At 50.0% G+C, this 27,525-nt stretch overlaps 2 protein-coding genes across 2 annotated transcripts; both read right to left on the minus strand.

Moving 5' to 3' along the window:
• Positions 1-1,984: 1,984 nt before the first annotated feature.
• Positions 1,985-19,682, minus strand: LOC109559913 (polycystin family receptor for egg jelly-like). Its single transcript, XM_070788795.1, has 5 exons — positions 19,593-19,682; positions 17,481-17,561; positions 17,218-17,310; positions 16,342-16,521; positions 1,985-12,638 (listed from the first exon to the last, which is right to left on the minus strand). The coding sequence occupies exons 1-5, from the start codon at positions 19,680-19,682 to the stop codon at positions 5,487-5,489; spliced, it is 7,596 nt and encodes a 2,531-aa protein (XP_070644896.1). The 3' UTR covers positions 1,985-5,486.
• LOC109558647 (polycystin family receptor for egg jelly-like) lies at positions 18,805-26,772 on the minus strand. Its single transcript, XM_070788797.1, has 2 exons — positions 26,426-26,772; positions 18,805-26,370 (listed from the first exon to the last, which is right to left on the minus strand). Exons 1-2 carry the CDS (start codon positions 26,770-26,772, stop codon positions 19,806-19,808), a joined length of 6,912 nt encoding a protein of 2,303 aa, XP_070644898.1. The 3' UTR covers positions 18,805-19,805.
• Positions 26,773-27,525: the final 753 nt, after the last annotated feature.

Consider the following 27,525-nt stretch of genomic DNA (forward strand, 5'->3'; position numbering starts at 1 on the left):
CACTTTGGAAGGCAGTTGTGCAGTTTCTTACAAAAATAAACATACTCTTACCGTCTCATCCATTGGTTGTGCTCCTTGGTATTCAACAGAGTAATTGAACTTATGTCCATATAAAAACCTGCACACAGATGTTTAGTACAGCTTTATTCATATTCATAATTGCCAAAACTTGGAAGCAACCAACATGTCCTTCAGTAGGTCAGTGGATAAATAAACTATGGACTGCTGCTGCTGCCGCCGCCAAGTTGCTTCAGTCGTGTCCGACTCTGTGTGACCCCATAGACGGCAGCCCACCAGGCTCCCCCGTCCCTGGGATTCTCCAGGCAAGAACACTGGAGTGGGTTGCCACTACCTTCTCCAATGCATAAAAGTGAAAAGTGAAAGGGAAGTCGCTCAGTCGTGCCCGACTCTTAGTGACCCCAATGGATTGCAGCCCACCAGGCTCCCTGTCCATGGGATTTTCCAGGCAAGAGTACTGGAGTGGGATGCCATTGCCTTCTCCGAAACTATGGACAAAGGAGTATTCAGCACTAAAAAGAAATGAGCTATCAAGCCATGATAAGACATGGAGGACATGTAAGTGCATATAACTAAGTGAAAGAATCCAATATGTAAAGGCTACATAGTGTGTGGTTCCAGTTCTATTACATTCCTGGAAAAGGCAGAACATTGCAAATACTATTGATATTATATATTTTTAGTTAAGTGAAGACTGAGAAAGATTTGAAAATTGAAAAATAAGAAATTGACTGCAGATTAGAATCTAAAGCAAAGCACTGCTAGTAGCAACGAAAGGGGGTACTCTGGGGGATTCATTCTTTACGCACTTCATCTCACTTAAGTACAGCCTTGCTCATCCCTTTCTCCATTTCTTCCAGTAAAATTAAGCTCCAAAGACGGGCAGTTTTGCTTTTAGTGCTGAATGAAATGCCAGAAGCAGGCCTTAGTTTTTTTAAGTAAACTCTTAAAAGTATAACATACATACAGAAAAATACATACTTCCTAAGTGTGCAGCAAGGTGAAATCTCACGAAGTAAATACAGCAGTGTATCCAGCACCCAGGTGAAGTCTTCTACAGTGCAAGACACTAGAGGTTTCTTCTGGCTCAAAGGAAAGGTTGGCCCTCTGTAGGGTGGTGGAGGGAGGATGCATTTAGAGAACTGAATTTATGGCCAAGAGAAAAAATGCTTTTAACTGTTGTATAGTTTTTAAGTAAATATTTAAGAGTATGAAAAAGACATCTTTTGGGGGTGTTAGTTATAGAAGGTCTTGTAGGTCTTCATAGAACTGTTCAACTTCTGCTTCTTCAGCATTACTGGTCAGGGCATAGACTTGGATTACTGTGATATTGAATGGTTTGCCTTGGAAATGAATAGAGATCATTCTGTTGTTTTTGAGATTTCATCCAAGTACTGCATTTCGGACTCTTTTGTTGACTATGATGGCTACTCCATTTCTTCTAAGGGATTCCTGCCCACAATAGTAGATATAATGGTCATCTCTGAGTTAAATTCACCCATTCCAGTCCATCTTGGTTCACTGATTCCTAGAATGTCGATGTTCACTCTTGTCATCTCCTGTTTGACCACTTTCAATTTGCCTTGATTCATGGACCTAACATTCCAGGTTCCTATACAATGTTGCTCTTTACAGCATCGAACCTTTCTTCTATCACCAGTCCCACCCGCAACTGGGTGTTGTTTTCGCTTTGGCTCCATTCCTTCGTTCTTTCTGGAGTTATTTCTCCACTGATCTCCAGTAGCATATTGGGCACCTACCGACCTGGGGAGTTCAGCAGAGTATATCATGAGAAACGCTGGGCTGGAGGAAGCACAGGCTGGAATCAAGATTGCCGGGAGAAATATCAATAACCTCAGATATGCAGATGACACCACTGTTATGGCAGAAATTGAAGAACTAAAGAGCCTCTTGATGAAGGTGAAAGAGGAGAGTGAAAAAGTTGGCTTAAAGCTCAACATTCATAAAACTAAGATCATGGTGTCTGGTCCCATCACTTCATGGCAAATAGATGGGGAAACAGTGGCTGACTTTATTTTGGGGGGCTCCAAAATCACTGCAGGTGGTGATTGCAGCCATGAAATTAAAAGATGCTTACTCCTTGGAAGGAAAGTTATGACCAACCTAGATAGCAAATTGAAAAGCAGAGACATTACTTTGCCAACAAAGGTCCATCTAGTCAAGGTTATGGTTTTTCCTGTGGTCATGTATGGATGTGAGAGTTGGACTATAAAGAAAGCTGAGTGCAGAATTGATGCTTTTAAACTGTGGTGTTGGAGAAGACTCTTGAGAGTCCCTTGGACTGCAAGGAGATCCAACCAGTCCATCCTAAAGGAGATCAGTCCTGGATGTTCATTGGAAGGACTGATGCTGAAGCTGAAACTCCAAAACTTTGGCCACCTGATGCAAAGAGCTGACTCATTTGAAAAGACCCAGATGCTGGGAAAGATTGAGGGCAGGAGAAGGGGACGACAGAGGATGAGATGGTTGGTTGGCATCGCTGACTCAATGGATATGGGTTTGGGTGAACTCCGGGAGTTGGTGATGGACAGAGAGGCCTGGCGTGCTGCGGTTCATGGGGCCACAAAGAGTCGGACATGACTGAGCGACTGAACTGAACTGAAGAGTATAATATACACACAGAAGCAGGCCTTACAAATACAAGTCTTCTTAATTAACACAACAGTTTGAGGTAGGTGAAGGACATGTAGCTTCAGATGGTGCCACCTCTCTGCATACAAAGCTTGCTCCACTCCTCTGAGTGAAAAACAAACCCAAGAACATCTATCTTGTTTTCCTGGGCAATGCACACTCAGGAGGCATGAATAACTGCCTCCAACTTCTTCTGAAAAGCGCCTGCCCTGTGCCTGGAAATGTGGTAAGAATAAAGGCATCTTAAAAGATTCCTTTAGAAATTGACGCCATGTTCCAGGAAAACGACCTTCTGGAGAAACCTGAATTTATAGTTTTCTCATTACTTTATTTCCCAGATGTTAACCTAAAACAATAAAACAGCCAGTTATTTTTACCAGAAAAATGGATTCATTCAGGAGTAGCAATGAATTGCAGTTTGGGACAAGTAAGTCTGGTAGAACAAAGAAAAGAGATCTTTAATAGAGAAGGGGTAGCTGGGAGGGGCTGTTATGATAGCTTTTCACTGGCTGAGCTGTGACAGCCTCTCATTGGCTATGCAGTTGCCAGGCAAGGAGAAAATCTTTCTTCCTCCTGCATCACTTCCTGCCAGTACCTCTCTTCCAGTTGGGATCTGTGTTGACTTGAGTGGGGTATGCATGAGACCCCGCATCTGGCCTCCCGACTCCATTTTAGTGAGGTTTCCCTTTAATAATTTCCACGCTGACAATGTTACAATTGGCATCTCTGAGATTTCTAAACTATAAGAATACGTGTCATTGCTTTCTGACACTGGAAGGCCCCTGGCACTCCCTTCGTTCCCAGTACACATGGGAACACCCCTGCAAATCTGCTAGACTTCTCACTGAAGCCAGAAGTGGAGAGTCCTCTCTCCCCGGGGCATTCGGCTGCTGTCCCTGGTCCTGTCTCAGATGGCTTCCCATCCCCAGCCTTGTTCCTGGACTGCCCACTTGGGCGGTGCCTTTCTGACTCTGTCGCACCTCCAAATCATGAGATGCAGTGCTGACTTGGGGGCTTATTTCCAGGGAAGGGAGCCTAAATAGGGTGACCCTGGGCCTCCCACAACAACAGAAGGGGTGGAGACTTGAGCTGATGCCTAAATTTGGGAAGAATGTCTGGGCGCTCCCCACCCTCCCCCAAAGAGCACCTGAGACTGCCTTATCTGCCATGGGTCTTCCCAGCCTCTAAGGGGGGCCTGGCCCACAGTTCCTGGCCCACATCGCCAGGGCTTACACTCCACAATTCTGTGTTCCATGGGCGAGTGCGCCTGACCGGAACCCAATATAAAGAGTTAGCCCCAGTTTTCCACGCTCTCAACTAGTTCAGAAGTCCTGTGCTAATGGGAGGTGCTAACCATGAACGTGAACTTCACTCGGAACAGTGGATCAGAACCTGGGCACACCTGGGACTTCCCGCCAGGGTAGATAGAAAACCCAGAACTGAGCTTCTGACTCTTAACTGTTGGGTGGCCTTGGGCAAGTCACAAAGCTCCTTCGTTTACTCACCTGATGAAGACTGCCCCCACAACAGGGAGGAAGGGATGGAGGCCTATACCTGTGCATGTGCCCACACCTGCCAAGGTGTGAGGTGCCGTGGCCACGCAGTGCAGATCAGCACCTCCGGGTGCCAAGTGAACTGAAAGTGTTAGTCCTGTGCAACTCTGTGTGACCCCGTGGTCTGTAGCCTGCAGGCTCCTCTGTCCATGGAATTCTCCAGGCCAAAACTGGAGTGGGTAGCCATTCCGTTCTCCAGGGGTGATGAGTGGCAAACACCTGGGAAAAGCAGCCACCACCTGTGGGTCGTTCCCCTTTGCTGCACTGGATGTGGAGGGCAGGCGCCAGCTGTGTACCTACGCCTATCACAGAAATCACTGCAGGCCTCAGGAAACATCATACATTTAATTCACATCAAGCTTAAAGTGACATCTACGTAAAGGAACATGCTTTAGGCTGAAAATAAAGGAGCTGCTACATCATTTTCCTAACTCATGTGTTATAAACAATCCACCAGGCCAACAATAACCAAAAGCCCAAATCCTAGAAGTATATATGGTAACACACGGTACATGGCATATTTACGACCTTTCAGTGTGAACCCCTCAGCATAAACACATAACTTGTTGTTTCAGAAAAGGCATGTTTCATAGACAGAAACATGTTACTAAGTTGTACATCTGTAACTTGCAGTGGCCTTAAGAGCACACGGGAAACTTCAGATTGCTGCACCCTGGTCCACATCCCTCCATTTCCAGGCACAAGGGCCACTCCTGGGACCCCTCATGAGGCCCCTCCACCCTGCCCAGCTGGAGTGTGTGTGGTGGGGGTAAGGAGGCAGGGAGGCTCTGCAGCCCCATCAGCAAAGGGAAGGGCCAGCAGGGCCGGAGGACCTGGGCTCTGCCCCCAACCACTAGCCCTGGCCTCCCAGCCTCGGGGACAGGGGGACCGGGACAGCAGGAGCGTTCACCTGCTGCTTCTGACAAGCTGAGATGAGGTTGGGGGCCCTTTCAGCTCCCTCCCCCAAATCTAGGTCTCTAACCCTCTAAACTGCAGTCAGTGCCAAAGACAGCAGCTTCTAAGAAAAAGGGAAATGAACCCGGGACTCACAGATGGTCGCCCTCCTCTCTCCGCAGAGGCCATGCTGCCCTTGACCCGCCTTTCAAGTTCCAAGCTTGGAGGCCTCCGCTGCAGACACGTCCAGATGCGGGGTGCACTGTGAAGAATACGGGTGGGAAACACAACTGAGCCATGAAACGCCCCTCGACCCCAGAAACCGAGCCTTTGGAGGAACCTGTCTGTGGGCCTTGACACTGCCATGGATCACACGACGAGGTAAACCATTTTCTTCCCATTAATGTTTCTGGTCTTCAGCCCCAGGTAGCGGCGGCTGTTCTTCTCTGGCTGCCCGTACACCATGTTGATGAAGAACCTGGGATCATCTTCTGCCCTGGGCTTGAAGCACAGGCAGCAAAAAGCAGATCTTAGGCACCGACACAGATAAGTCATGGCTTCCACTTCTTCTGAGGGCTCCTCATACACGGGCTGCTTCATTTCCTCGTAGGCTGACAAAATCACAGCACGAAATAAGTTGATCAATATGCAGATCATCACCAGCATGAAAGATGAGAGGAAGAGGACCCCGAGAACCCGGTTATTGAAAAATTCCGTGTTCTCAAAAGCTGAGACACAGTAGGAAAACATTGTCTGGGTGGCGTGGATCATGTCACTGTAGTTCCACTCGTGCTGCCCGAACACCAAGTACCCGAATGCCATGAAGACAAAGAAATACACGGACACCACCAATGCCATGTGGCAGATGCCAGGAAGGGCAGTCTGAATGGCCCTCTGAGCCAGACGCACATCGTAAAAGACCCTGGAATACCGGAGCGTCTTCAGGATCGTCAGAAATACCAGAAAACCCAAAATCACCCTCATGGTGTGATCCACTTGAGCCACTGCATGAAAGGGAATGAAATCCTCAGGGTTTGACCAGTAAGCCCGAACTACACCGATGGCCAAGAAGTGCTTCCTGAAAAAGAGTATGATCCACAAGGTAAAGATACATTTTAGAGCAAAGTTGAGCAAATTATATACACTTTTCACGTAGGCAGTCCTTTCATCCGTGATGACATTGACTTCGTCAGCAATATAGGCAAGAAAGAAAAGGTAGATGGCCACATACAAGTAGATTTCTTCTGGGTATTTTCTGTTCAAATGAGTGAGCAAGAAGGAGTGCGCATTCAGGCTAGTGTTCACAACACCTAACTGAGAGACCTCAAAGATGACCGAGATGCTGCAGAGGAGACTGATGTCTGGATTGAAGGTGGTCAATTCCACAATCACAGACCACGTCTTCTCATCCAGCCAGTGGCTTTTCTGGAGTTCGCTGAGCCTCAGTGTGGAATTAAACTGCTGCTCTGCTGGAAAAAAATAGAAGGCGTATCCTCCTGAGCCATAGGTGTGCAGCAGCCCATAGGAAGAGTACGCCCACCTCTTCTCCGGAGGCCTATAAGTAAACCCTCTGGTCGTCTTGTCAGTGTCCCGCTTACTAACTCTATTCCATGACCCAGAGTAGTTTTTTGTGTCTTCTGGGTCAATGCCATATTCGGGGTGACAGCGAATCTCTCCTTTGAGGCTGCCCTCCACAAATTTCTTGGCCGGCAGACACATTATCTCTCCAGGTTGCGCCCTCACCTGCCTCATGAGTGGCAAGCCAAGGATTTTAGAGGAGCTGTCAGGGAAAAACGTGGGATTTGGGTCATTGTGGAGCAGAGGCAACAGCACCCTGTTCAGCCACTGATAGATGTCTTCCAGCCTGGTCACGCCTGCCAGATCCACAGAGAACTGGTCCCGAATAAACTGATTATAGTAAAAGCTGTCAGTGGGGCGTAGGACAGCGACTAGGCTCAGCAAGAGAGCCAGAAAGATGAAGTGAGTGAGGATGTAACTCAGGAACAGGAAAGCTCTTCTTTTGATCCTCTTCTTTCTTTGGAATATTGTGATTTCATCTTGGGTGAGAGGCTGGTACATCCTTGAGTTTCGGAGCTCCATGACAAACTGGTGGCGTCTGTCCATTTCTTCTGGGTCCTTCCAGAGGTTTTGCAACTTGATCTCAGTGAAGTGATAGTTGCTGATCCATGAAAGGTTCTTTGAATACTTGGCTGTACTTGTTCTGTAGCCTGACATAAGTATGATTTTAGATGGCTGCATGAGAAAGACTGACAGAGTGAATGCACAAAACGATGCAAACAACCATGCTATTGATTTTTCGAGGCCGTAAGTCAGTCCATAAAATATGATGAAGTAGGAGGATAATGCACAGGTAAGAAAAACCAAGAGCCAGGCGACACTAATACAGCACCGAGGCAGGACAATCCTGGGCTTCTCTTTGAGGGCTCGTGAACCTGGCTGGGGAGGCAGATCCTCAGAAGAAATGCTTTGATTGTCTTCAACATTTGGGTTATTGGTGTTTTTATTCTTTTCCTGGGCTTTAGAGGTTTTTCTTTGGGTGCTGGAGGCTTTTCTTGGGGTGTCGGTGACCTTTCTTGGGGTGCTGGAGACTTTTCTTTGTGTACTGGAGACATCTCTTTGGGGCCTGGAGACCTTGCTTTGGGTGCCTGACATCTTCCTTTGGGTACCAGAGACCTTGCTTTCTGCTTGCTTGGGCGGGGGCTGTCCTTTAGAGGTGACCTTGAGAGAAGACTTGGGTTTAGGATATCTATTAGACTTCTCAGGCTCCTGGGAGTGTGCTTTGTCAATTTCATAAGCATGCCACTTTCCCAGCCGTTCTTCCCAGTGTTCATTAGCAGCTGGCTTCAAAGGATGCTTCCGAGGAGTGATCTCATGTAGAGATATAAGAGGTCTCCTCTGGGAATAGATGAACAAATATGTGATCACTAGTTGCACAGGAAGGGTAATAAAGGCACTTTCCAGTCCGATCACCATCGACCTGATGTACCTCTGCTCTTGTGGCTCTGCTTCCATCTCCTTCTCTAGATTAAAGAACATAATATTACACAGAAGCGTGGACAGCAACATGGCTAAACAACAGGACAGCCTCTGGAGCCTATTGAATGGTGTAGAAATGACACCAGAAAAAACGGAGAACCACAAGTGGCTTCTCCCCAGCTTGTAACTTAAATCTATGAGGAAAAAGTCCATTTTCTTGAGAGGCTTATCTGGGGGCATTACTTGGAAGGTTCGGTCCAAAGAGGATTCGATAGAAAACCATTCTCGGCACATGAAGAGCCAGATGTGTCTGCTGAACAGATTCTCCACTTTGATTCTACTTAAATACCATTCAGGGGACCTGCCCTCGTTGTTGTGCCACACACGGAGGGAATGGATGTCACCCAAGTCCTTTTTCGTCGCTAGGAGGAAAGTGCAGATGCTTCCTCGGTAGAGAGTCGTAAATTGTGGATGGCTTAAACAGTGCACATCGCTGCTACCTTCGGTTCCATGCAGTTGGATAAAGACATTGGCCCTGGTCCCAGAACCACAACGGCTTCCTGTAAAAACAGTGACTAGATAACACACATTATCATAAGGATCGTTATCAAGGAGAACTATCACATGTTCCCTAAGATACTGGTCCATTTCATCTCTGTGCAAGGCCCAGAACGCAAGGATCAAGTACAACAGCATAATGAGAAGTACCGTGAAGAGGGTCACAGGGTTTTGGGTGACGTTCTTGACTGCCTCCAGTTGTAGATCCACAGAGTTAGGGACCACGATCACCTTGGCCGTCAAATAGTGGGTATGCAGGCGAAGGTTGGCCTGTTTGATTATATCCAGCTGCCGTTTGGCCCGCCGTGGGTTCTTGCAGATACAGTGCACTCTTTGCCAAGTAGTCTTCTCTCCCACAACGCAGGTATCTTCTCTCCAATCGCTCTGGATCCCAAACATATTCAAGCACGTAATGCTGAAAACAGAAATTCTCACCAACTTGTTATTGGGTTTTAGGATGAAACGAGGTGCCTGTAGAACCACAGCGACGGTGCACTCAGAGGAATCGGTTCGCTGAGCTATGACCTGCACCAGGGCCGCGGGGAGGCAGACCACTCGGGCCTCCTTCACTGCACACTCCGGGTCAAACAGGTCACTCTCGTTGGCAATCGGAGGGATTTTATGGGGCACCAGGTAGCTGGTCATAAAAGAGTTGGGTGTGATCTCACGGCCCGCGTACACAGACACCGTGAACAAGACGGACACGTCTGTCATGATGTGGATCAACACGTCCCTGCCTGCGGTACTGTCCACAACAAAGCTAAACGCCCCTGTCGTCTTTGTCGCTGATTCATCCACTGCATAAGGCTCTGAGCTGGGTCCCACCGTGAGATTAAAAGTTCCAAAGCTCAGGTTTTTCCTGATGAGGTACACTTCCACTGCATCAGGTGGGATCTCAATCACGTCACCCGTGGCCTCCACTCCTGTCATTCGGAATCCAACCACCTGGGTCAAAATGTTTTCCCCATAATTTAGCCAAGGGAAAGGGTCATCCGCAAATTCACAAAACATCGTGGAAATCGGAGCGCTGGCAGGCAGACTAGGAACGCTGTTCACATTTAGGCTGGGATAAAAACAATTCTGACAGTGCTTCTGGGTGCTGAAGAACTTGGTAACATTCCACTTTTCGGTTTTCTTGACATACATTTTAAAGTTGGAGGTCCTCAAGGCAGTGGTCTCATTCTCCGGCACTTTCACAGCCAATACCGTGTCTGCTAGAGATTCAACCACGTGGAAAGGCTCTTCAAAGACTTCATAATGAACCAGCAGTTTCAGGATGTTAGACAAGGTTGTTAAGATTCCAGTGCACACACTTTCTATTTGCTCAGAAGAAATGCTCTTATCTCTCTGATGACTATCTTGGAGGGCTTGGCTTGCTTGCCAAGTCCTCACTGTGGCCAGTTTTTGAGAGAATGCACTGATCTCAGAGGTTTTCTCTGTTAATTTAGTAATAGTCATGACCACCTGGCTAATATTCACCAGAGTGTTTATAGGAAGAATGAGTGTCTGATTGAAAAGGTGTTCTCGGAGTTTAATTTTGTCAGCTTGAAGACTTGCATCAGTTTTCATGCTATTCAAGACAGAAGCTACTATGTATATTAAATAACTTGCATTTAGAAAATCCTGCTGTTGAAGCAAAGTAGACAGGGAGGAATTTGGTCCCACGGTGAAGTTGGATAACTCCTCCAGCACAGTTGGTGATGACTTTACATCAGTGGGAGGCCGCACAGTGGCATACAAGTTCACCTGAGAAAAAGCTCCCAGAGAGGTATTATATGCCTGAGCAATTATTTTCAAGGCATAATGACTGTCCAACACACCAACAGGGAGAAAGGAAGGGGGCGATGTGGAATTCTTCCCCAAATACAGGATGGATCCAAAGTTATTCTCTTTCAAAGAACTGATCTCACCAAAACCATGTACATCAGGAACTATTATTTTATATGTAAGAACAATGTTCTTATGCTTGAAATGAGTACAAATGACAACAAACTGAGTAATGAAGGAAATTCCTTTTTCTGGAACAATTTTGCAGTCTGTGGTTATACGGACATGGTGAATAATGAAAGGATATCTTAAGACCAAGGTGACTCCACTCCAAGTTGCTGCATTTAGAGAAATCCAAAACTTATCTTCCCTGAAATTCCAGAAAGCAAAAGCTTTTATAGACACATAAGCACCATTCCGTCCTGTTGAAGTTTGCCCCGTCCAGTCCAATGGCACCTCCTGACCTGAAGACGTCAGAATGGACCACCGATAGACATCTCGGCCTGCTGTACAACCTGTGCAATCCAGAGACAACGAGAATCTCTCTGATAAAACCAGAACCTGGTCACAATTTTCAATGCATGAAATGCTTGCTACCGGCTCTCCTTGAAGCACGTGCACCGTTGCATCAGCAAAGGCTGACCTGCCGGTCTTCTGGATCACCAGTCTGAAAAAATATACACGGCCGCCTTGAAGTGTTTCTGGAGAAAGTGTGAGAATAGGACCAGAAGCCCATGTCCACTTGAGATCAACCTGCTCTGGGAGACAAACTTCCTTGCTTATCACTGTTATTTTTTTTCCATCATAGTTTCTTGGGTTTGTGGTACAGTACCAGAGAAACTTAAGCCTCTCTTTCTCTAGAGGGTCTGTTTCCTCTGGATCAGAAGACATATTTCCATTGAGAGTCACCCCATCTGTGAAATTAATTGTGATGTTGGAAGGCCCTGAAATAACAGCATTCAGGGGACGTCTAAAAATGACGACATAGATGCGGTCTGAGTCGTTCTTCCCTGGAACCTGGGGATCCCGCGTTCTGACAACCACCGAGAAATTAAACAGATACACCCCCCAAGGTATAGAATATGGGGGTATAGTCACCACGAAGAAACCTCTACTAAACTTGACCGGTGGCTTTTTCAGAGGTTTAGTCCAGTCAGGCACGGCCCCTACATAAGGAACGGAATAGATAGACCAACCCCAATAATAGTACTCCTGGATGGGACAGAAGAGGATGACTGTTGCATTGAAGGTGTCTCCCATGTCCCTGGTCAGTCGCACTGGTTTATCGTCGTTCCTATTTATTCGCACGCGGTCCAATTTACAGACCTTTTTATTGACTACCTGACAAGACACGGAGGACTCAGTGGGTTCTGAGCTGTTCGGGCTGATAGCTTCTAAGACGACCGGGGTGGGCCGGTCCGTGGGACACTCGGTTCGGGCCACGAATCCCGGGTAGGAGCGCCGGCCGCGGTGCAGAGCCCGACGGGGCAACGCGCGGCTCTCGGCGGCCGCGGGCCCGAGCAGCCCGAGGCGGAAGGTCCACTCCAGAGGCCCGAGCGAGCGCGGCAGGCGGGACAGCCAGCGCAGGGAGAGCCGGCCGCCGGGCGCGGACAGCTGCAGGTCCACCGGCGCGGGCGCGGCGGCGGCGGGGGCGCGGCGGGCGCGCAGCTGGACGTGCGCGCGGACGCAGCGCGGCACGAGGCTCGGGGGCCGCCCGGCCGGCAGGCAGAGGCCGCGGCGGCCGCTCAGGAAGATGCCGCCGCCCGGGGCCGCGCGGGCCCGGAGGCTGACGCGGGCGCGGCCGGCCCCAAGGCCGCCAAAGCCTGCGCCCCGCTCCCCGGGGTCCCGGGAGGCCCTGACCGAGCGGAGCGCGGCCTCCGGCCGCCGCGCCTGGACGAGGGCCCGGGTCTCGGACGCGGCACTTCGGGCCGCGGCGGGCGTCGGGATGGGGCGGTCTCGGGACGGCGAGCCTGGCGCCTGCGCGGGAGCCGGGGGCGGAGGCGGGCGGCCGGGCCCACAGCCCAGGCCCAGGCCCAGGCCCAGGAGCAGGAGAGCCGGCCCGGGCCCCATGGCAGCGCCCGGTGCGAGCTGCGTCGGAGGCGCAGGGCGGAGGGCCAACGGACACGGCGCGTCGGGCGCGGGGCGGCCGGGGCGCGGGCCGGGGTCACGGCGGGCGTGGGGTTCGGGGGCCTCGGTGGCCTGGGGTCAGCGTGGTCAGTGGGGTTCCTGCGGCCCAGGAAATCAGTCGTTTAATCTCCCGTCTTTGGCTCTGATCTGTCAATTCAAGTTACACTTTCACTTACAGATTCTTAGAGTTTCTGTAAAAATCCTCACAGTTATTGATTTGTAATTCAGTGTTGTTATGGTCACAGACTATTCTGTGCGATCCTTTACCTTTTCGAACGAGTTGAGACTTGTGTAAATCTACCGTGTGGTCTGTCTTGCGTCCATCTGTGTGTTCCATGTCACTTGAAAAGAATGTGTATTCTACTGTCCTCTGTTTGGGAGTCAAGTCAAGAAGGGTGGTGCTGTTCCTTAGATCTATATCTTTTCTGCAGTTTTTTCTAGTTCTAGCAGTTGCTGAGAGAAGATGATAATCTCTCCTACTGTAACCGTGGAATTGTCTATTTCATTCTGTAATTCTGTTCACTTTTGCTTCCTATATTTGGAGGTCTATTTATTAGGTAGACACACAATTGTGGTTTTGTCTTTCTGTTGAATTGGCCCTATTGTCATTATGAAATGTGTTTGTCTTTTGTGACAACCTTTGATTTGAATTCTCTTTTGGCTGTTTAAAAAAATAGCCATATTATATGTCAGTTATATCACAGTATACGTAGGTAAAGGCAATGGAATGAAGTATAAGATCGCAGCACTGGCCTTCTCAAGCTTATCGTCTACGTGGCATTTGTTTTTTTTTTTCATTCATTTCATTTCAGTTCAGTTCAGTTCAGTTGCTCAGTCCTGTCTGACTCTTTGCGACCCCATGAACAGCAGCACACCAGGCCTCCCTGTCCATCAGCAACTGCTGGAGTCTACCCAAACCCATATCCATTGACTCGGTGATGCCATCCAACCATCTCATCCTCTGTCATCCCCTTCTCCTCCTGCCCTCAATCTTTCCCAGCATCAGGGTCTTTTCAAATGAGTCAGCTCTTTGCCTCAGGTGGCCAAAGTATTGGAGTTTCAGCTTCAACATCAGTCCTTCCAATGTACACCCAGGACTTACCTCCTTTAGGATGGACTAGTTTGATCTCCTTGTAGTCCAAGGGACTCTCAAGAGTCTTCTCCAACACCATAGTTCAAAAGCACAGAGTCGTCAGCGCTCAGCTTTCTCTATAGTCCCACTCTCACATCCATACATGACTACTGGAAAAACCATAGCCTTGTCTAGACTGACCTTTGTTGGCAAAGTAATGTCTCTGCTTTTTAATATGCAGTGATTTTGGAGCCTCCAAAAATAAAGTTAGCCACTGTTTCTACTGTTTCCCCGTCTATTTGCCATGAAGTGTTAGGACCAGATGCCATGATCTTAGTTTTCTGAATGTTGAGCTTTAAGCCAACTTTTTCACTGTCCTCTTTCACCGTCATCAAAAGGCTCTTTAGTTCTTCTTCACTGTCTGCCATAAGGGTGGTGTCATCTGCATATCTGAGGTTATTGATATTCCTCCCGGCAGTCTTGATTCTAGCTTGTGCTTCCTCCAGCCCAGCGTTTCTCATGATGTACTCTGCATATAAGTTAAATAAGCAGGGTGACAATATACAGCCTTGACGTACTCCTTTTCCTATTTGGAACCAGTCTGTTGTTCCGTGTCTAGTTCTAACTGTTGCTTCCTGACCTGCATATAGGTTTCTCAGGAGGCAGATCAGGTGGTCTAGTATTCCCATCTCTTTCAGAATTTCCTCAGTTTATTGTGATCCACACAGTAAAGGCTTTGGCATAGTCAATAAAACAGAAATAGATGTTTTTCTGGAACTCTCTTGCTTTTTTGATGATCCAGGGGATGTTGGCAATTTGATGGGCCTTTTCTAAACCAGCCTAAAACCTGCCTTTTCATTCATTTACTTTCAACTTATTTATGTCTTCCCATTTATAGTGGTCTTTTACAGGCAACATATCATACAATTTTATGCTTTTATCACTCAGTCAATCCCTGGCTTTTAATTGAGTTATTTACACCATCAACTCTGAATGTTGTTTCGAAGGACTGATCCTGAAGCTCCACTATTTGGAACCTGATAAGAACAGCCAACTCATTGGAAGAAACCCTGATGCTGGGAAAGATTGAACGCAAAAGGAGAAGGGCAGGCAGAGGATGAGATGGTAAGATAGTTTCACCAACTCAATGAATATGAATTTGACCAAACTCTGGGAGATGGTGGATGACAGAGGAGCCTGGCAAGGTGCACTCCATGTCTTGGCAAATAATAAACTGGACTTAGCAACTGAAAAAACAACCAAAGACCATTTACGGTTAATGTAATAACTCTCAGCACTTCATATAATGACTGATACGTTTTGTTTAGATCTGTCATCTAATTATTTGTTTCTTATTATCTCTGATTATCCCTTATAATCTCTGATTTTTTGCTTTTCATTCCCCATTCATTTAACATTAGTCATCTCACACACGGTTCTCTAGCACCTACTATATACTAGGCACTCTTCGAGGCTTCATCACTAAGCCTAGTTCCCATGGAGCTTCCATTATAATAGGAGTGAGTGACAATCAAAATTCACCCAAGCATGATACACTATGTGGGATTTTGAGTGTGATAAGTGATAAGATGAAAAATAAGGCAGTTAAAGAGATAAAAATGAGAATGAGATGGGGAATCGAGGAAGACCTCTTCAAGGAGGTGCCCTCTGAGCCAACAGATCAGCCTGAAATGAGGGAGCATGGCTCACACAGAGCTAGGGAAGGGCATAGCTAGGGCAGGGAACTGTAAGTACAAATGCAGGGAGGCAGGAAAGAGAGGTTAGTAGTGGGGCCTGAGTAAGCAGAGAGGAGTGGAAGTGGTAGGAGATGTCATTGGAGAGACGGCCAATGACCAGAGCAAGCTGGGTCTCAGAGACCATGGTCGTGTATTTGAATTTCATCTCAAGTGGGTTGGGGAAGTGTTTGAGGGTTTTGAGCGGGGAAGGGCCTGATCTGATTTCCAGGTTGGAAGCATCCTCCTGCTGTGAGGGAGATAGATTGTAGGTGGACAGGATTGAAAGTACAGGGGCCTCTTAGGCGGGGTCCAGGGAAACCAAAGGCCCAGGCCTGCCTGCTGCAAGAGCACTCGGTATGCGAGTGAGCTGGTCCTGACTCAGTTTGGGGTTAGTGGCCGAGGAGGTGGTGAGCTGTGGGGAATTCAGAAAAGATGCATTGGCTGTCAGAAGACCGACTACATGATTTTCAGGGCCCCGTGCAAAATCAAAATGTAGGAACCCTGTTCAAAGATGGTGAAGAATTTCAAGAGGACCACAGCAGAGCTTCAAAGCGAGCATGGGGTCCTTCTAAGTGTGAGGCCCTGTGCAACTGTCCAGGCCACACCCAGGACAGAGGCACCCAGGCTTGGGGCCCTTACAGCACGGCCTCTGGTCCCACTTGTTGTCCAAAGGGACCACTGCCCCAGGGCTCCTCTGCCTCCCAGGGGACTCTGCAGTCACCTCTCAGAGGGTCCCCATGGAGAGGGACTCCCTTATCCCACCCACTCTCCCACGCCCGCCCTCTGCCCCTGCCGTCCCTGGCTCCTGTCTGATCGGGTAGGTGGGGGCTCACACCAAAACTGCCAGCCTGGGGTGGCCCTGGGTTTCCCCAGCCTGTAGGGTAACCCTCCTGGCGCGGCGGGTGTGTCGGAAGCAAGTAGTGGGCGGGGGCCGCCCCGCCCCCGAGGCTCGACACCCCGCCCCCACGCGGAAGGTCGCGGCGAAGCGCAGAGCCCGCACCCCGGGCGCGGAACACGCGCGCGCTATGGCTGACACCTCACGCTGCGCTACTGTCAGGTACCCGGAGGACGCCCTCGGCAGAGCGCCCGCGGACCCGCATCCCCGGGGTTGCCTGGAGCGCGCGGGTGGCAGTGCGATCCGACCTTCCTGGGGACCAGAGAGGGCGAGGTCCCCAAGAGATGAGTGCGGGTCCTGGGCACACAGAAGGGACAAGTGGACTCTCCAGTGCAGCCAGGCCCCAAGAAATACGGGGCGTGTCCTGGCCGCTCAGAGACCACAGATCGTCCTAAGAAGTTTAGCCCCTTATGTTCAATGTAAGTTTTATTTCAGCAGGCTGGCTTCCTGACCTGGCATTGGGGCCTGCTGGCCAGGACTTCTCTTGTGTACCACCTCCACCAGAGGGAGCCACAGCCAAGGGCACAGAGCTGGGCGGGATGCTAAGTGCTTCCCGCAGGCCTGGCCCCTCCCTCTGTGCTGGGGCACATTGGCTGGCTGCTACCCTGGCAGCACCCTGGACACCCTGGCTTGCAGGCCCCAGGGCCTCTGCTTCTCTGACTCAGAGGCCCCTCCTCCAGCGCCTCCCCTCCCAGGAGCAGAGACTGAGGCCCGGGGTGGGACCACCATGTACCCAGGAGTGACAGCCGCTCCTGGGCCTGGCTCAGGGCTGGCCCTCACTTGGACATGCCTGGTCCATCTGCTGGATGCAATGCCATGAGGCACTGAGCCCTTCATCACTCAGAGGAGAGCAGCCGGGCTTTGGGAGGCCAAGACCGCCCAGCCCACAGAAGGCAGTGCCAAGCTCCCCCAGGCTGCCTGAGCACCATCCATGCTGCCTGGACAGACCTGCTCCCCAGCTCCCAGCAGGGCTCGTCCCCCAGACGTTGCCTTGAAGGGCTCCCAGCACCCTCCCCCTCCACAGGGGGCAGTGGTGCCTTCCTGGGGCCACAGGGCACATGGGTCTCTGCAGACCTCCGGGCTCACAAATAGAGGCGGGACTTGACAGGAGGTGACAGGGTCTGTGATGCAGTCCCGAGTCAGGGCTTTGAGCGGGGGACACAGGGGACTTCATGGTACTCTTGGCTCTGTGCTGGGGGACCAGGCGTCACCTCCCAGGGGGCCGGCTGCAGGAAGGTCCCCTGGACACCTTGGCATTGGGCCCTCCTGCTGGGTGCCACCTGTGTGGGCACCTGTGGGTGGCAGGATGGTTCAGAAAGTCAGAGGGCGACCAAAGGGTAAAGGGTCACAACCGCAGGAGCAGGAAGGGGTGATGTGGGGGGGCCCCCTTCCCTCCCTTCAGACTTGTTCTCCTGCGGGCGCCCACATGCTGACTCCAGTACCAGTCCACTACAGACAGTTTCTGGGCAAGGCTATAGTCATAGAAAATTAAGGATTGAAGTCAGGAGATAATGAGAGGTGCTACCCAGGAACATGAAGTGGAGCATCATTTATGGCAGTAGATGGGGAAACAATGGAAACAGTGACAGACTTTATTTTCTTGGCCTCCATAATTACTGCAGATGTTGACTGCAGCCATGAAAGTAAAAGATGCTTACTCCTTGGAAGAAAAGCTATGAAAAACCTAGATAGCATATTTAAAAGCAGAGACTTTGCTGATAAAGGTCCATCTAGTCAAAGCTATGGTTTTTCCAGTCATCATGTATGGATGTGAGAGTTGGACCATAAAGAAGGTTGAGTGCCAAAAATTGATGCTTTTGAACTGTGGTGTTAGAGAAGACTGTTGGACTGCAAGGAGATCAAACCAGTCCATCCTAAAGGAACTCAGTCCTGAATTTTCATTTGAAGGACTGTTGCTGAAGCTGAAGCTCAGTACTTTGACTACGTGATCCGAAGAGCTGACTCTATTAGCAAAGATCCCGATGCTGGGAAAGATTGATGCCAGGAGAAGGGGACGACAGAGGATGAGATGGTTGGATGGCATCACCAAGTCAATGACGTGAGTTTGAACAAGCTCTGGGAGATGGTAAAGGACAGGGAAGCGGGGTGTGCTGCAGTCCATGGGGGTGCAAAGCATCAGAGGCAACTGATCGACTGAACAACAATAAGAACAGGACTCCTGGAACATGCACTTCACTAAGAACCAGTGGACCAGAACCTAGCCACACCCGTGAATTCCACCAGGGATTAGAAAAGCCAGAACTGAGCTTCTGACCATAACAGTTTGGGTGGCTTGGGGCAAGGCACAAAGCCTCTTCATTGTCTAAGCTGGCAAGGAAGATCACCACCACCCCAGGGACAAAGGGATGGAAGGCGCCTACATGTGCACGTGCCCATGCCTGCAAAGGTGCGAGGTGCCATGGCACTTCCAGTGCAGCTGAGTACCATCAGCGTGGCAGGCGAGTGACAAACACCTGGTACAAGCAGTCACCACCTGCAGGTGGTCCCCCCTTGCTGGCACTGGGTTTGGAGTGCAGGTGCCATCTCTGTCCCCACCCCATCACAGAAATCACTACAAGGCCTCAGGGAAGAAATCGCAGATTTAATTCTGATCAAGCTTAAAGTGGCATCTACATAAAGAAACATGCTTTGGGGTGAAAATACAAGAGCTATTAGCCCATTTTCTTAAACAATGTATTCTAAACAATCCAGCAGGCCAACAATAACCAAAAGCCCAAATCCTAGAAGTATATATGGCAAAACACATTACATGGAATATTTACTGCTTTCCAGTGTAAACCTCACAACGTGCACGCACGTGCACACACACACACACCCTTTTGTTTAACAAAAGTCGTGTCTCATGGCCAGAAATGGTACTAAATTATACATCCATAACTTGCAGTGGCCTTAAGAGCACACGGGAAACTTCAGATTGCTGCACCCTGGTCCACATCCCTCCATTTCCAGGCACAAGGGCCACTCCTGGGACCCCTCATGAGGCCCCTCCAGCCCTGCCCAGCTGGAGTGTGTGTGGTGGGGGTAAGGAGGCAGGGAGGCTCTGCAGCCCCATCAGCAAAGGGAAGGGCCAGCAGGGCCGGAGGACCTGGGCTCTGCCCCCAACCACTAGCCCTGGCCTCCCAGCCTCGGGGACAGGGGGACCGGGACAGCAGGAGCGTTCACCTGCTGCTTCTGACAAGCTGAGATGAGGTTGGGGGCCCTTTCAGCTCCCTCCCCCAAATCTAGGTCTCTAACCCTCTAAACTGCAGTCAGTGCCAAAGACAGCAGCTTCTAAGAAAAAGGGAAATGAACCCGGGACTCACAGATGGTCGCCCTCCTCTCTCCGCAGAGGCCATGCTGCCCTTGACCCGCCTTTCAAGTTCCAAGCTTGGAGGCCTCCGCTGCAGACACATCCAGACGCGGGGTGCACTGTGAAGAATACGGGTGGGAAACACAACTGAGCCATGAAACGCCCCTCGACCCCAGAAACCGAGCCTTTGGAGGAACCTGTCTGTGGGCCTTGACACTGCCATGGATCACACGACGAGGTAAACCATTTTCTTCCCATTAATGTTTCTGGTCTTCAGCCCCAGGTAGTGGCGGCTGTTCTTCTCTGGCTGCCCGTACACCATGTTGATGAAGAACTTGGGCTCGTCTTCCGCCCTGGGCTTGAAGCACAGGCAGCAAAAAGCAGATCTTAGGCACCGACACAGATAAGTCATGGCTTCCACTTCTTCTGAGGGCTCCTCATACACGGGCTGCTTCATTTCCTCATAGGCTGACAAAATCACAGCACGAAATAAGTTGATCAATATGCAGATCATCACCAGCATGAAAGATGAGAGGAAGAGGACCCCGAGAACCCGGTTATTGAAAAATTCCGTGTTCTCAAAAGCTGAGACACAGTAGGAAAACATTGTCTGGGTGGCGTGGATCATGTCACTGTAGTTCCACTCGTGCTGCCCGAACACCAAGTACCCAAATGCCATGAAGACAAAGAAATACACGGACACCACCAATGCCATGTGGCAGATGCCAGGAAGGGCAATCTGGATGGCCCTCTGAGCCAGACGCACATCGTAAAAGACCCTGGAATACTGGAGCATCTTCAGGATCGTCAGAAATACCAGAAAACCCAAAATCACCCTCATGGTGTGATCCACTTGAGCCACTGCATGAAAGGGAATGAAATCCTCAGGGTTCGACCGGTAAGCCCGAACTACACCGATGGCCAAGAAGTGCTTCCTGAAAAAGAGTACGATCCACAAGGTAAAGACACATTTTAGAGCAAAGTTGAGCAAATTATATACACTTTGCAGGTAGGCAGTCCGTTCTTGTGTGATTACGTAAACCTCGACAACAGTGTAGGCAAGGAAGAAAATGAAGATGGCCAAGTACAAGTAGTTTTCTGCTGAGTCGGCTGAGTTTTTTCTGTTGAAATCAGCGAGCAAGAAGGAGTGCGCATTCAGGCTAGTGTTCACAACACCTAACTGAGAGACCTCGAAGATGACCGAGATGCTGCAGAGGAGACTGATGTCTGGATTGAAGGTGGTCAATTCCACAATCACAGACCACGTCTTCTCATCCAGCCAGTGGCTTTTCTGGAGTTCGCTGAGCCTCAGTGTGGAATTAAACTGCTGCTCTGCTGGAAAAAAATAGAAGGCGTATCCTCCTGAGCCATAGGTGTGCAGCAGCCCATAGGAAGAGTACGCCCACCTCTTCTCCGGAGGCCTATAAGTAAACCCTCTGGTCGTCTTGTCAGTGTCCCGCTTACTAACTCTATTCCATGACCCAGAGTAGTTTTTTGTGTCTTCTGGATCAATGCCATATTCGGGGTGACAGCGAATCTCTCCTTTGAGGCTGCCCTCCACAAATTTCTTGGCCGGCAGACACATTATCTCTCCAGGTTGCGCCCTCACCTGCCTCATGAGTGGCAAGCCAAGGATTTTAGAGGAGCTGTCAGGGAAAAACGTGGGATTCGGGTCATTGTGGAGCAGAGGCAACAGCACCCTGTTCAGCCACTGATAGATGTCTTCCAGCCTGGTCACGCCTGCCAGATCCACAGAGAACTGGTCCCGAGTAAACTGATTATAGTAAAAGCTGTCAGTGGGGCGTAGGACAGCGACTAGGCTCAGCAAGAGAGCCAGAAAGATGAAGTGAGTGAGGATGTAACTCAGGAACAGGAAAGCTCTTCTTTTGATCCTCTTCTTTCTTTGGAATATCGTGATTTCGTCCTGGGTGAGAGGCTGGTACATTCTCGAGTTTCGGAGCTCCATGACACTCGCCTGGCTCCTTCGCATTTCTTCTGGGTCCTTCCAGGTGTTATGCAGCTTGATCTCAGTGAAGCGATAGTCGCCAATCCACGAAAGGTTTTTACCGTACTTGGCCTTACTTGTTCTACAGGCTGAGATCAATATAATTTTAGACATTTGCACTAGAAAGACTGACAAAATGAATGCACAAAATGATGCAAACAGCCATGCTATTGACTTTTCGTAGCTGTAACTGAGTCCATACAATATGATGAAGAAGGAAGATATACTGCAGATGAGAAAAACCAACACCCAGGCTATACAAATACACCATCGTGGCAGGACAATCCTGGTCTTCTCTTTGAGGGATGCCAAACCTGGATGGGAAGACTGCTTCTCCACAGAAACATCTGTATTATCTTCAATATTAGGGTTATTAGTGTTTATATTTCTTCCCTGGGTGTGGGAGACCTGGTGTTGTTTTCCAGAGACCCTGCTTTGAGTTCTGGAGACCTTGCTTTCGGTACGGGAGACCTTGCTTTTGATGGGAGACCCCTGGCTTTCTGCTTGCTTGGCCGGGGGCTGTCTTTTAGAGGTGACGTTGACAGAACCCTTGGGTTTCACACCATGTCTCTTAGACACAGGCTTCTGGGAGCTTGCCTTGTCAATTTCATAGGCATGCCAGTTTCCCAATCGTTCTTCCCAGTGCTGGCTTGCTGGCGGTTTCAAAGGATGTTTCCGAGGAGTAACCTCACCTAGAGTCACCTGAGGTCTCCTCTGGGAATACATGAACAAACATGTGATCACTAGTTGCACGGGGAGGGTAATAAAGGCACTTTCCAGTCCGATCACCATCAACTCGATGAACCTCCACTCTTCTGTCTCTCCTTCATTCTCCTTCTCTAGATTGAAGAACATAATATTACACAGAAGCATTGACAACAACATGGCTAAGCAACAGGACAGCCTCTGGAACCTATTGAATGGTGTAGAAATGACAGCAGGAAAAACAGAGAACCACAAGTGGCTTCTCCCCAGCTTGTAACTTAAATCTATGAGGAAAAAGTCCATTTTCTTGAGAGGCTTATCTGGGGGGGTTACAAGAAAGGTTCGATCCAAAGAGGTGTCAATAGAAAGCCATTCTCGGCACATGAAGAGCCAGATGTGTCTGCTGAACAGATTCTCCACTTTGATTCTACTTAAATACCATTCAGGGGACCTGCCCTCGTTGTTGTGCCACACACGGAGGGAATGGATGTCACCCAAGTCCTTTTTCGTCGCTAGGAGGAAAGTGCAGATGCTTCCTCGGTAGAGAGTCCTAAATTGTGGATGGCTTAAACAGTGCACATCACTGCTACCTTCAGTTCCGTGCAGTTGGATAAAGACATTGGCCCTGGTCCCAGAACCACAACGGCTTCCTGTAAAAACAGTGACTAGATAACACACATTATCATAAGGATCGTTATCAAGGAGAACTATCACATGGTTCCTAAGATACTGGTCCGTTTCATCTCTGTGCAAGGCCCAGAACGCAAGGATCAAGTACAACAGCAAAATGAGAAGTACCGTGAAGAGGGTCACAAGGTTTGGGGCGACGTTCTTGACTGTCTCCACTCGTAAGTCCACAGGGTTAGGGACCACGATCACCTTGGCCGTCAAATAGTGGGTATGCAGGCGAAGGTTGGCCTGTTTGATTATATCCAGCTGCCGTTTGGCCCGCCGTGGGTTCTTGCAGATACAGTGCACTCTTTGCCAAGTGGTCTTCTCTCCCACAGCGCAGGTATCTTCTCTCCAATCGCTCTGGATCCCAAACATGTCCAAGCATTCACTGCTGAAAACAGAAATTCTCACCAACTTGTTATTGGGTTTTAGGACAAAACGAGGTGCCTGTAGAACCACAGCGACGGTGCACTCAGAGGAATCGGTTCGCTGAGCTATGACCTGCACCAGGGCCGAGGGGAGGCAGACCACTCGGGCCTCCTTCACTGCACACTCTGGGTCAAACAGGTCACTCTCATTGGCAATCGGAGGGATTTTATGGGGCACCAGGTAGCTGGTCATAAAAGAGTTGGGTGTGATCTCACGGCCCGCGTACACAGACACCGTGAACAAGACGGACACGTCTGTCATGATGTGGATCAACACGTCCCTGCCTGCGGTACTGTCCACAACAAAGCTAAACGCCCCTGTCGTCTTTGTCGCAGATTCATCCACTGCATAAGGCTCTGAGCTGGGTCCCACCGTGAGATTAAAAGTTCCAAAGCTCAGGTTTTTCCTGATGAGGTGCACTTCCACTGCATCAGGTGGGATCTCAATCACGTCACCCGTGGCCTCCACTCCTGTCATTCGGAATCCAACCACCTGGGTCAAAATGTTTTCCCCATAATTTAGCCAAGGGAAAGGGTCATCCGCAAATTCACAAAACATCGTCGAAATCGGAGCGCTGGCAGGCAGACTAGGAACGCTGTTCACATTTAGGCTGGGATAAAAACAATTCTGACAGTGCTTCTGGGTGCTGAAGAACTTGGTAACATTCCACTTTTCGGTTTTCTTGACATACATTTTAAAGTTGGAGGTCCTCAAGGCAGTGGTCTCATTCTCTGGCACTTTCACAGACAATATCGTGTCTGCTAGAGATTCAACCACGTGGAAAGGCTCTTCAAAGACTTCATAATGAACCAGCAGTTTCAGGATGTTAGACAAGGTTGTTAAGATTCCAGTGCACACACTTTCTATTTGCTCAGAAGAAATGCTCTTATCTCTCTGATGACTATCTTGGAGGGTTTGGCTTGCTTGCCAAGTCCTCACTGTGGCCAGTTTTTGAGAGAATGCACTGATCTCAGAGGTATTCTCTGTTAATTTAGTAACAGCCATGACCACCTGGCTAATATTCACCAAAGTGTTTATAGGAAGAATGAGTGTCTGATTGAAAAGGTGTTCTCGGAGTTTAATTTTGTCAGCTTGAAGACTTGCATCAGTTTTCATGCTATTCAAGACAGAAGCTACTACGTATATTAAATAACTTGCATTTAGAAAATCCTGCTGTTGAAGCAAAGTAGACAGGGAGGAATTTGGTCCCATGGTGAAGTTGGATAACTCCTCCAGCACAGTTGGTGATGACTTTACGTCAGTGGGAGGCCGCACAGTGGCATACAAGTTCACCTGAGAAAAAGCTCCCAGAGAGGTATTATATGCCTGAGCAATTATTTTCAAGGCATAATGACTGTCCAACACACCAACAGGGAGAAAGGAAGGGGGCGATGTGGAATTCTTCCCCAAATACAGGATGGATCCAAAGTTATTCTCTTTCAAAGAACTGATCTCACCAAAACCATGTACATCAGGAACTATTATTTTATATGTAAGAACAATGTTCTTATGCTTGAAATGAGTACAAATGACAACAAACTGAGTAATGAAGGAAATTCCTTTTTCTGGAACAATTTTGCAGTCTATGGTTATAGGGACATGGTGAATAACGAAAGGATATCTTAAGACCAAGGTGACTCCACTCCAAGTTGCTGCATTTAGTGAAATCCAAAACTTATCTTCCCTGAAATTCCAGAAAGCAAAAGCTTTTATAGACACATAAGCACCATTCCGTCCTGTTGAAGTTTGCCCCGTCCAGTCCAATGGCACCTCCTGACCTGAAGACGTCAGAATGGACCACCGATAGACATCTCGGCCTGCTGTACAACCTGTGCAATCCAGAGACAACGAGAATCTCTCTGATAAAACCAGAACCTGGTCACAATTTTCAATGCATGAAGTGCTAGCTACTGGCTCTCCTTGAAGCACGTGCACCGTTGCATCAGCAAAGGCTGACCTGCTGGTCTTCTGGATCACCAGTCTGAAAAAATATACACGGCCGCCTTGAAGTGTTTCTGGAGAAAGTGTGAGAATAGGACCAGAAGCCCATGTCCACTTGAGATCAACCTGCTCCGGGAGACAAACTTCCTTGCTTATCACTGTTATTTTTTTTCCATACCTTCTTGGGTTTGTGGTACAGTACCAGAGAAACTTAAGTCTCTCTTTCTCTAGAGGGTCTGTTTCCTCTGGATCAGAAGACATATTTCCATTGAGAGTCACCCCATCTGTGAAATTAATTGTGATGTTGGAAGGCCCTGAAATAACAGCATTCAGGGGACGTCTAAAAATGACGACATAGATGCGGTCTGAGTCGTTCTTCCCTGGAACCTGGGGATCCCGCGTTCTGACAACCACCGAGAAATTAAACAGATACACCCCCCAAGGTAAAGAATATGGGGGTATAGTCACCACGAAGAAACCTCTACTAAACTTGACCGGTGGCTTTTCCAGAGGTTTAGTCCAGTCAGGCACGGCCCCTACATAAGGAACGGAATAGATAGACCAACCCCGATAATAGTACTCCTGGATGGGACAGAAGAGGATGACTGTTGCATTGAAGGTGTCTTCCATGTCCCTGGTCAGTCGCACCGGTCTATCGTCGTTCCTATTTATCCTCACGGGGTCCAATTTACAAGGCCCCGGTCGGAATACCTGATAGGACACGGAGGACTCAGTGGGTTCTGAGCTGTTCGGGCTGATAGCTTCTAAGACGACCGGGGTGGGCCGGTCCGTGGGACACTCGGTTCGGGCCACGAATCCCGGGTAGGAGCGCCGGCCGCGGTGCAGAGCCCGACGGGGCAACGCGCGGCTCTCGGCGGCCGCGGGCCCGAGCAGCCCGAGGCGGAAGGTCCACTCCAGAGGCCCGAGCGAGCGCGGCAGGCGGGACAGCCAGCGCAGGGAGAGCCGGCCGCCGGGCGCGGACAGCTGCAGGTCCACCGGCGCGGGCGCGGCGGCGGCGGGGGGCGCGGCGGGCGCGCAGCTGGACGTGCGCGCGGACGCAGCGCGGCACGAGGCTCGGGGGCCGCCCGGCCGGCAGGCAGAGGCCGCGGCGGCCGCTCAGGAAGATGCCGCCGCCCGGGGCCGCGCGGGCCCGGAGGCTGACGCGGGCGCGGCCGGCCCCAAGGCCGCCAAAGCCTGCGCCCCGCTCCCCGGGGTCCCGGGAGGCCCTGACCGAGCGGAGCGCGGCCTCCGGCCGCCGCGCCTGGACGAGGGCCCGGGTCTCGGACGCGGCACTTCGGGCCGCGGCGGGCGTCGGGATGGGGCGGTCTCGGGACGGCGAGCCTGGCGCCTGCGCGGGAGCCGGGGGCGGAGGCGGGCGGCCGGGCCCACAGCCCAGGCCCAGGCCCAGGCCCAGGAGCAGGAGAGCCGGCCCGGGCCCCATGGCAGCGCCCGGTGCGAGCTGCGTCGGAGGCGCAGGGCGGAGGGCCAACGGACACGGCGCGTCGGGCGCGGGGCGGCCGGGGCGCGGGCCGGGGTCACGGCGGGCGTGGGGTTCGGGGGCCTCGGTGGCCTGGGGTCAGCGTGGTCAGTGGGGTTCCTGCGGCCCAGGAAATCAGTCGTTTAATCTCCCGTCTTTGGCTCTGACCTGTCAATTCAAGTTACACTTTCACTTACAGATTCTTAGAGTTTCTGTAAAAATCCTCACAGTTATTGATTTGTAATTCAGTGTTGTTATGGTCACAGACTATTCTGTGCGATCCTTTACCTTTTCGAACGAGTTGAGACTTGTGTAAATCTACCGTGTGGTCTGTCTTGCGTCCATCTGTGTGTTCCATGTCACTTGAAAAGAATGTGTATTCTACTGTCCTCTGTTTGGGAGTCAAGTCAAGAAGGGTGGTGCTGTTCCTTAGATCTATATCTTTTCTGCAGTTTTTTCTAGTTCTAGCAGTTGCTGAGAGAAGATGATAATGTCTCCTACTGTAACCGTGGAATTTTCTATTTAATTCTCTACTTCTGTTAACTTTTGCTTCCTGTATTTTGGAGCGCCAATTATTAGGTAGATACACAATTGTGGTTATGTCTTTTGCCGAATTGTCTCTATTATCATTCAGTTCAGTTCAGTCAGTCGTGTCTGACTGTTTGTGATCCCATGGACTGCAGCATGCCAGGCTTCCGTTTCCATCACCAACTCTAG

Source organism: Bos indicus, chromosome 5, assembly GCF_029378745.1.
Source record: "Bos indicus isolate NIAB-ARS_2022 breed Sahiwal x Tharparkar chromosome 5, NIAB-ARS_B.indTharparkar_mat_pri_1.0, whole genome shotgun sequence".
Taxonomy (NCBI): Eukaryota; Metazoa; Chordata; class Mammalia; order Artiodactyla; family Bovidae; genus Bos; species Bos indicus.

Coding starts and splice junctions, on each gene's coding strand:
- LOC109559913 (XM_070788795.1), bottom strand. CDS start 19,682: ATGTGTCTGCAGCGGAGGCCTCCAAGCTTGGAACTTGAAAGGCGGGTC. Junction 16,522..17,217: donor TGCTGGGAGCTGGGGAGCAG/GTCTGTCCAGGC, acceptor TCTGGTCCCCAG/GAAGGTCGGATCGCACTGCC. Junction 12,639..16,341: donor GCTTCGCCGCGACCTTCCGC/GTGGGGGCGGGG, acceptor CGCTGACCCCAG/GCCACCGAGGCCCCCGAACC.
- LOC109558647 (XM_070788797.1), bottom strand. CDS start 26,772: ATGGGGCCCGGGCCGGCTCTCCTGCTCCTGGGCCTGGGCCTGGGCCTG. Junction 26,371..26,425: donor GGCCGCCGCGGCCTCTGCCT/GCCGGCCGGGCG, acceptor GCGCACGTCCAG/CTGCGCGCCCGCCGCGCCCC.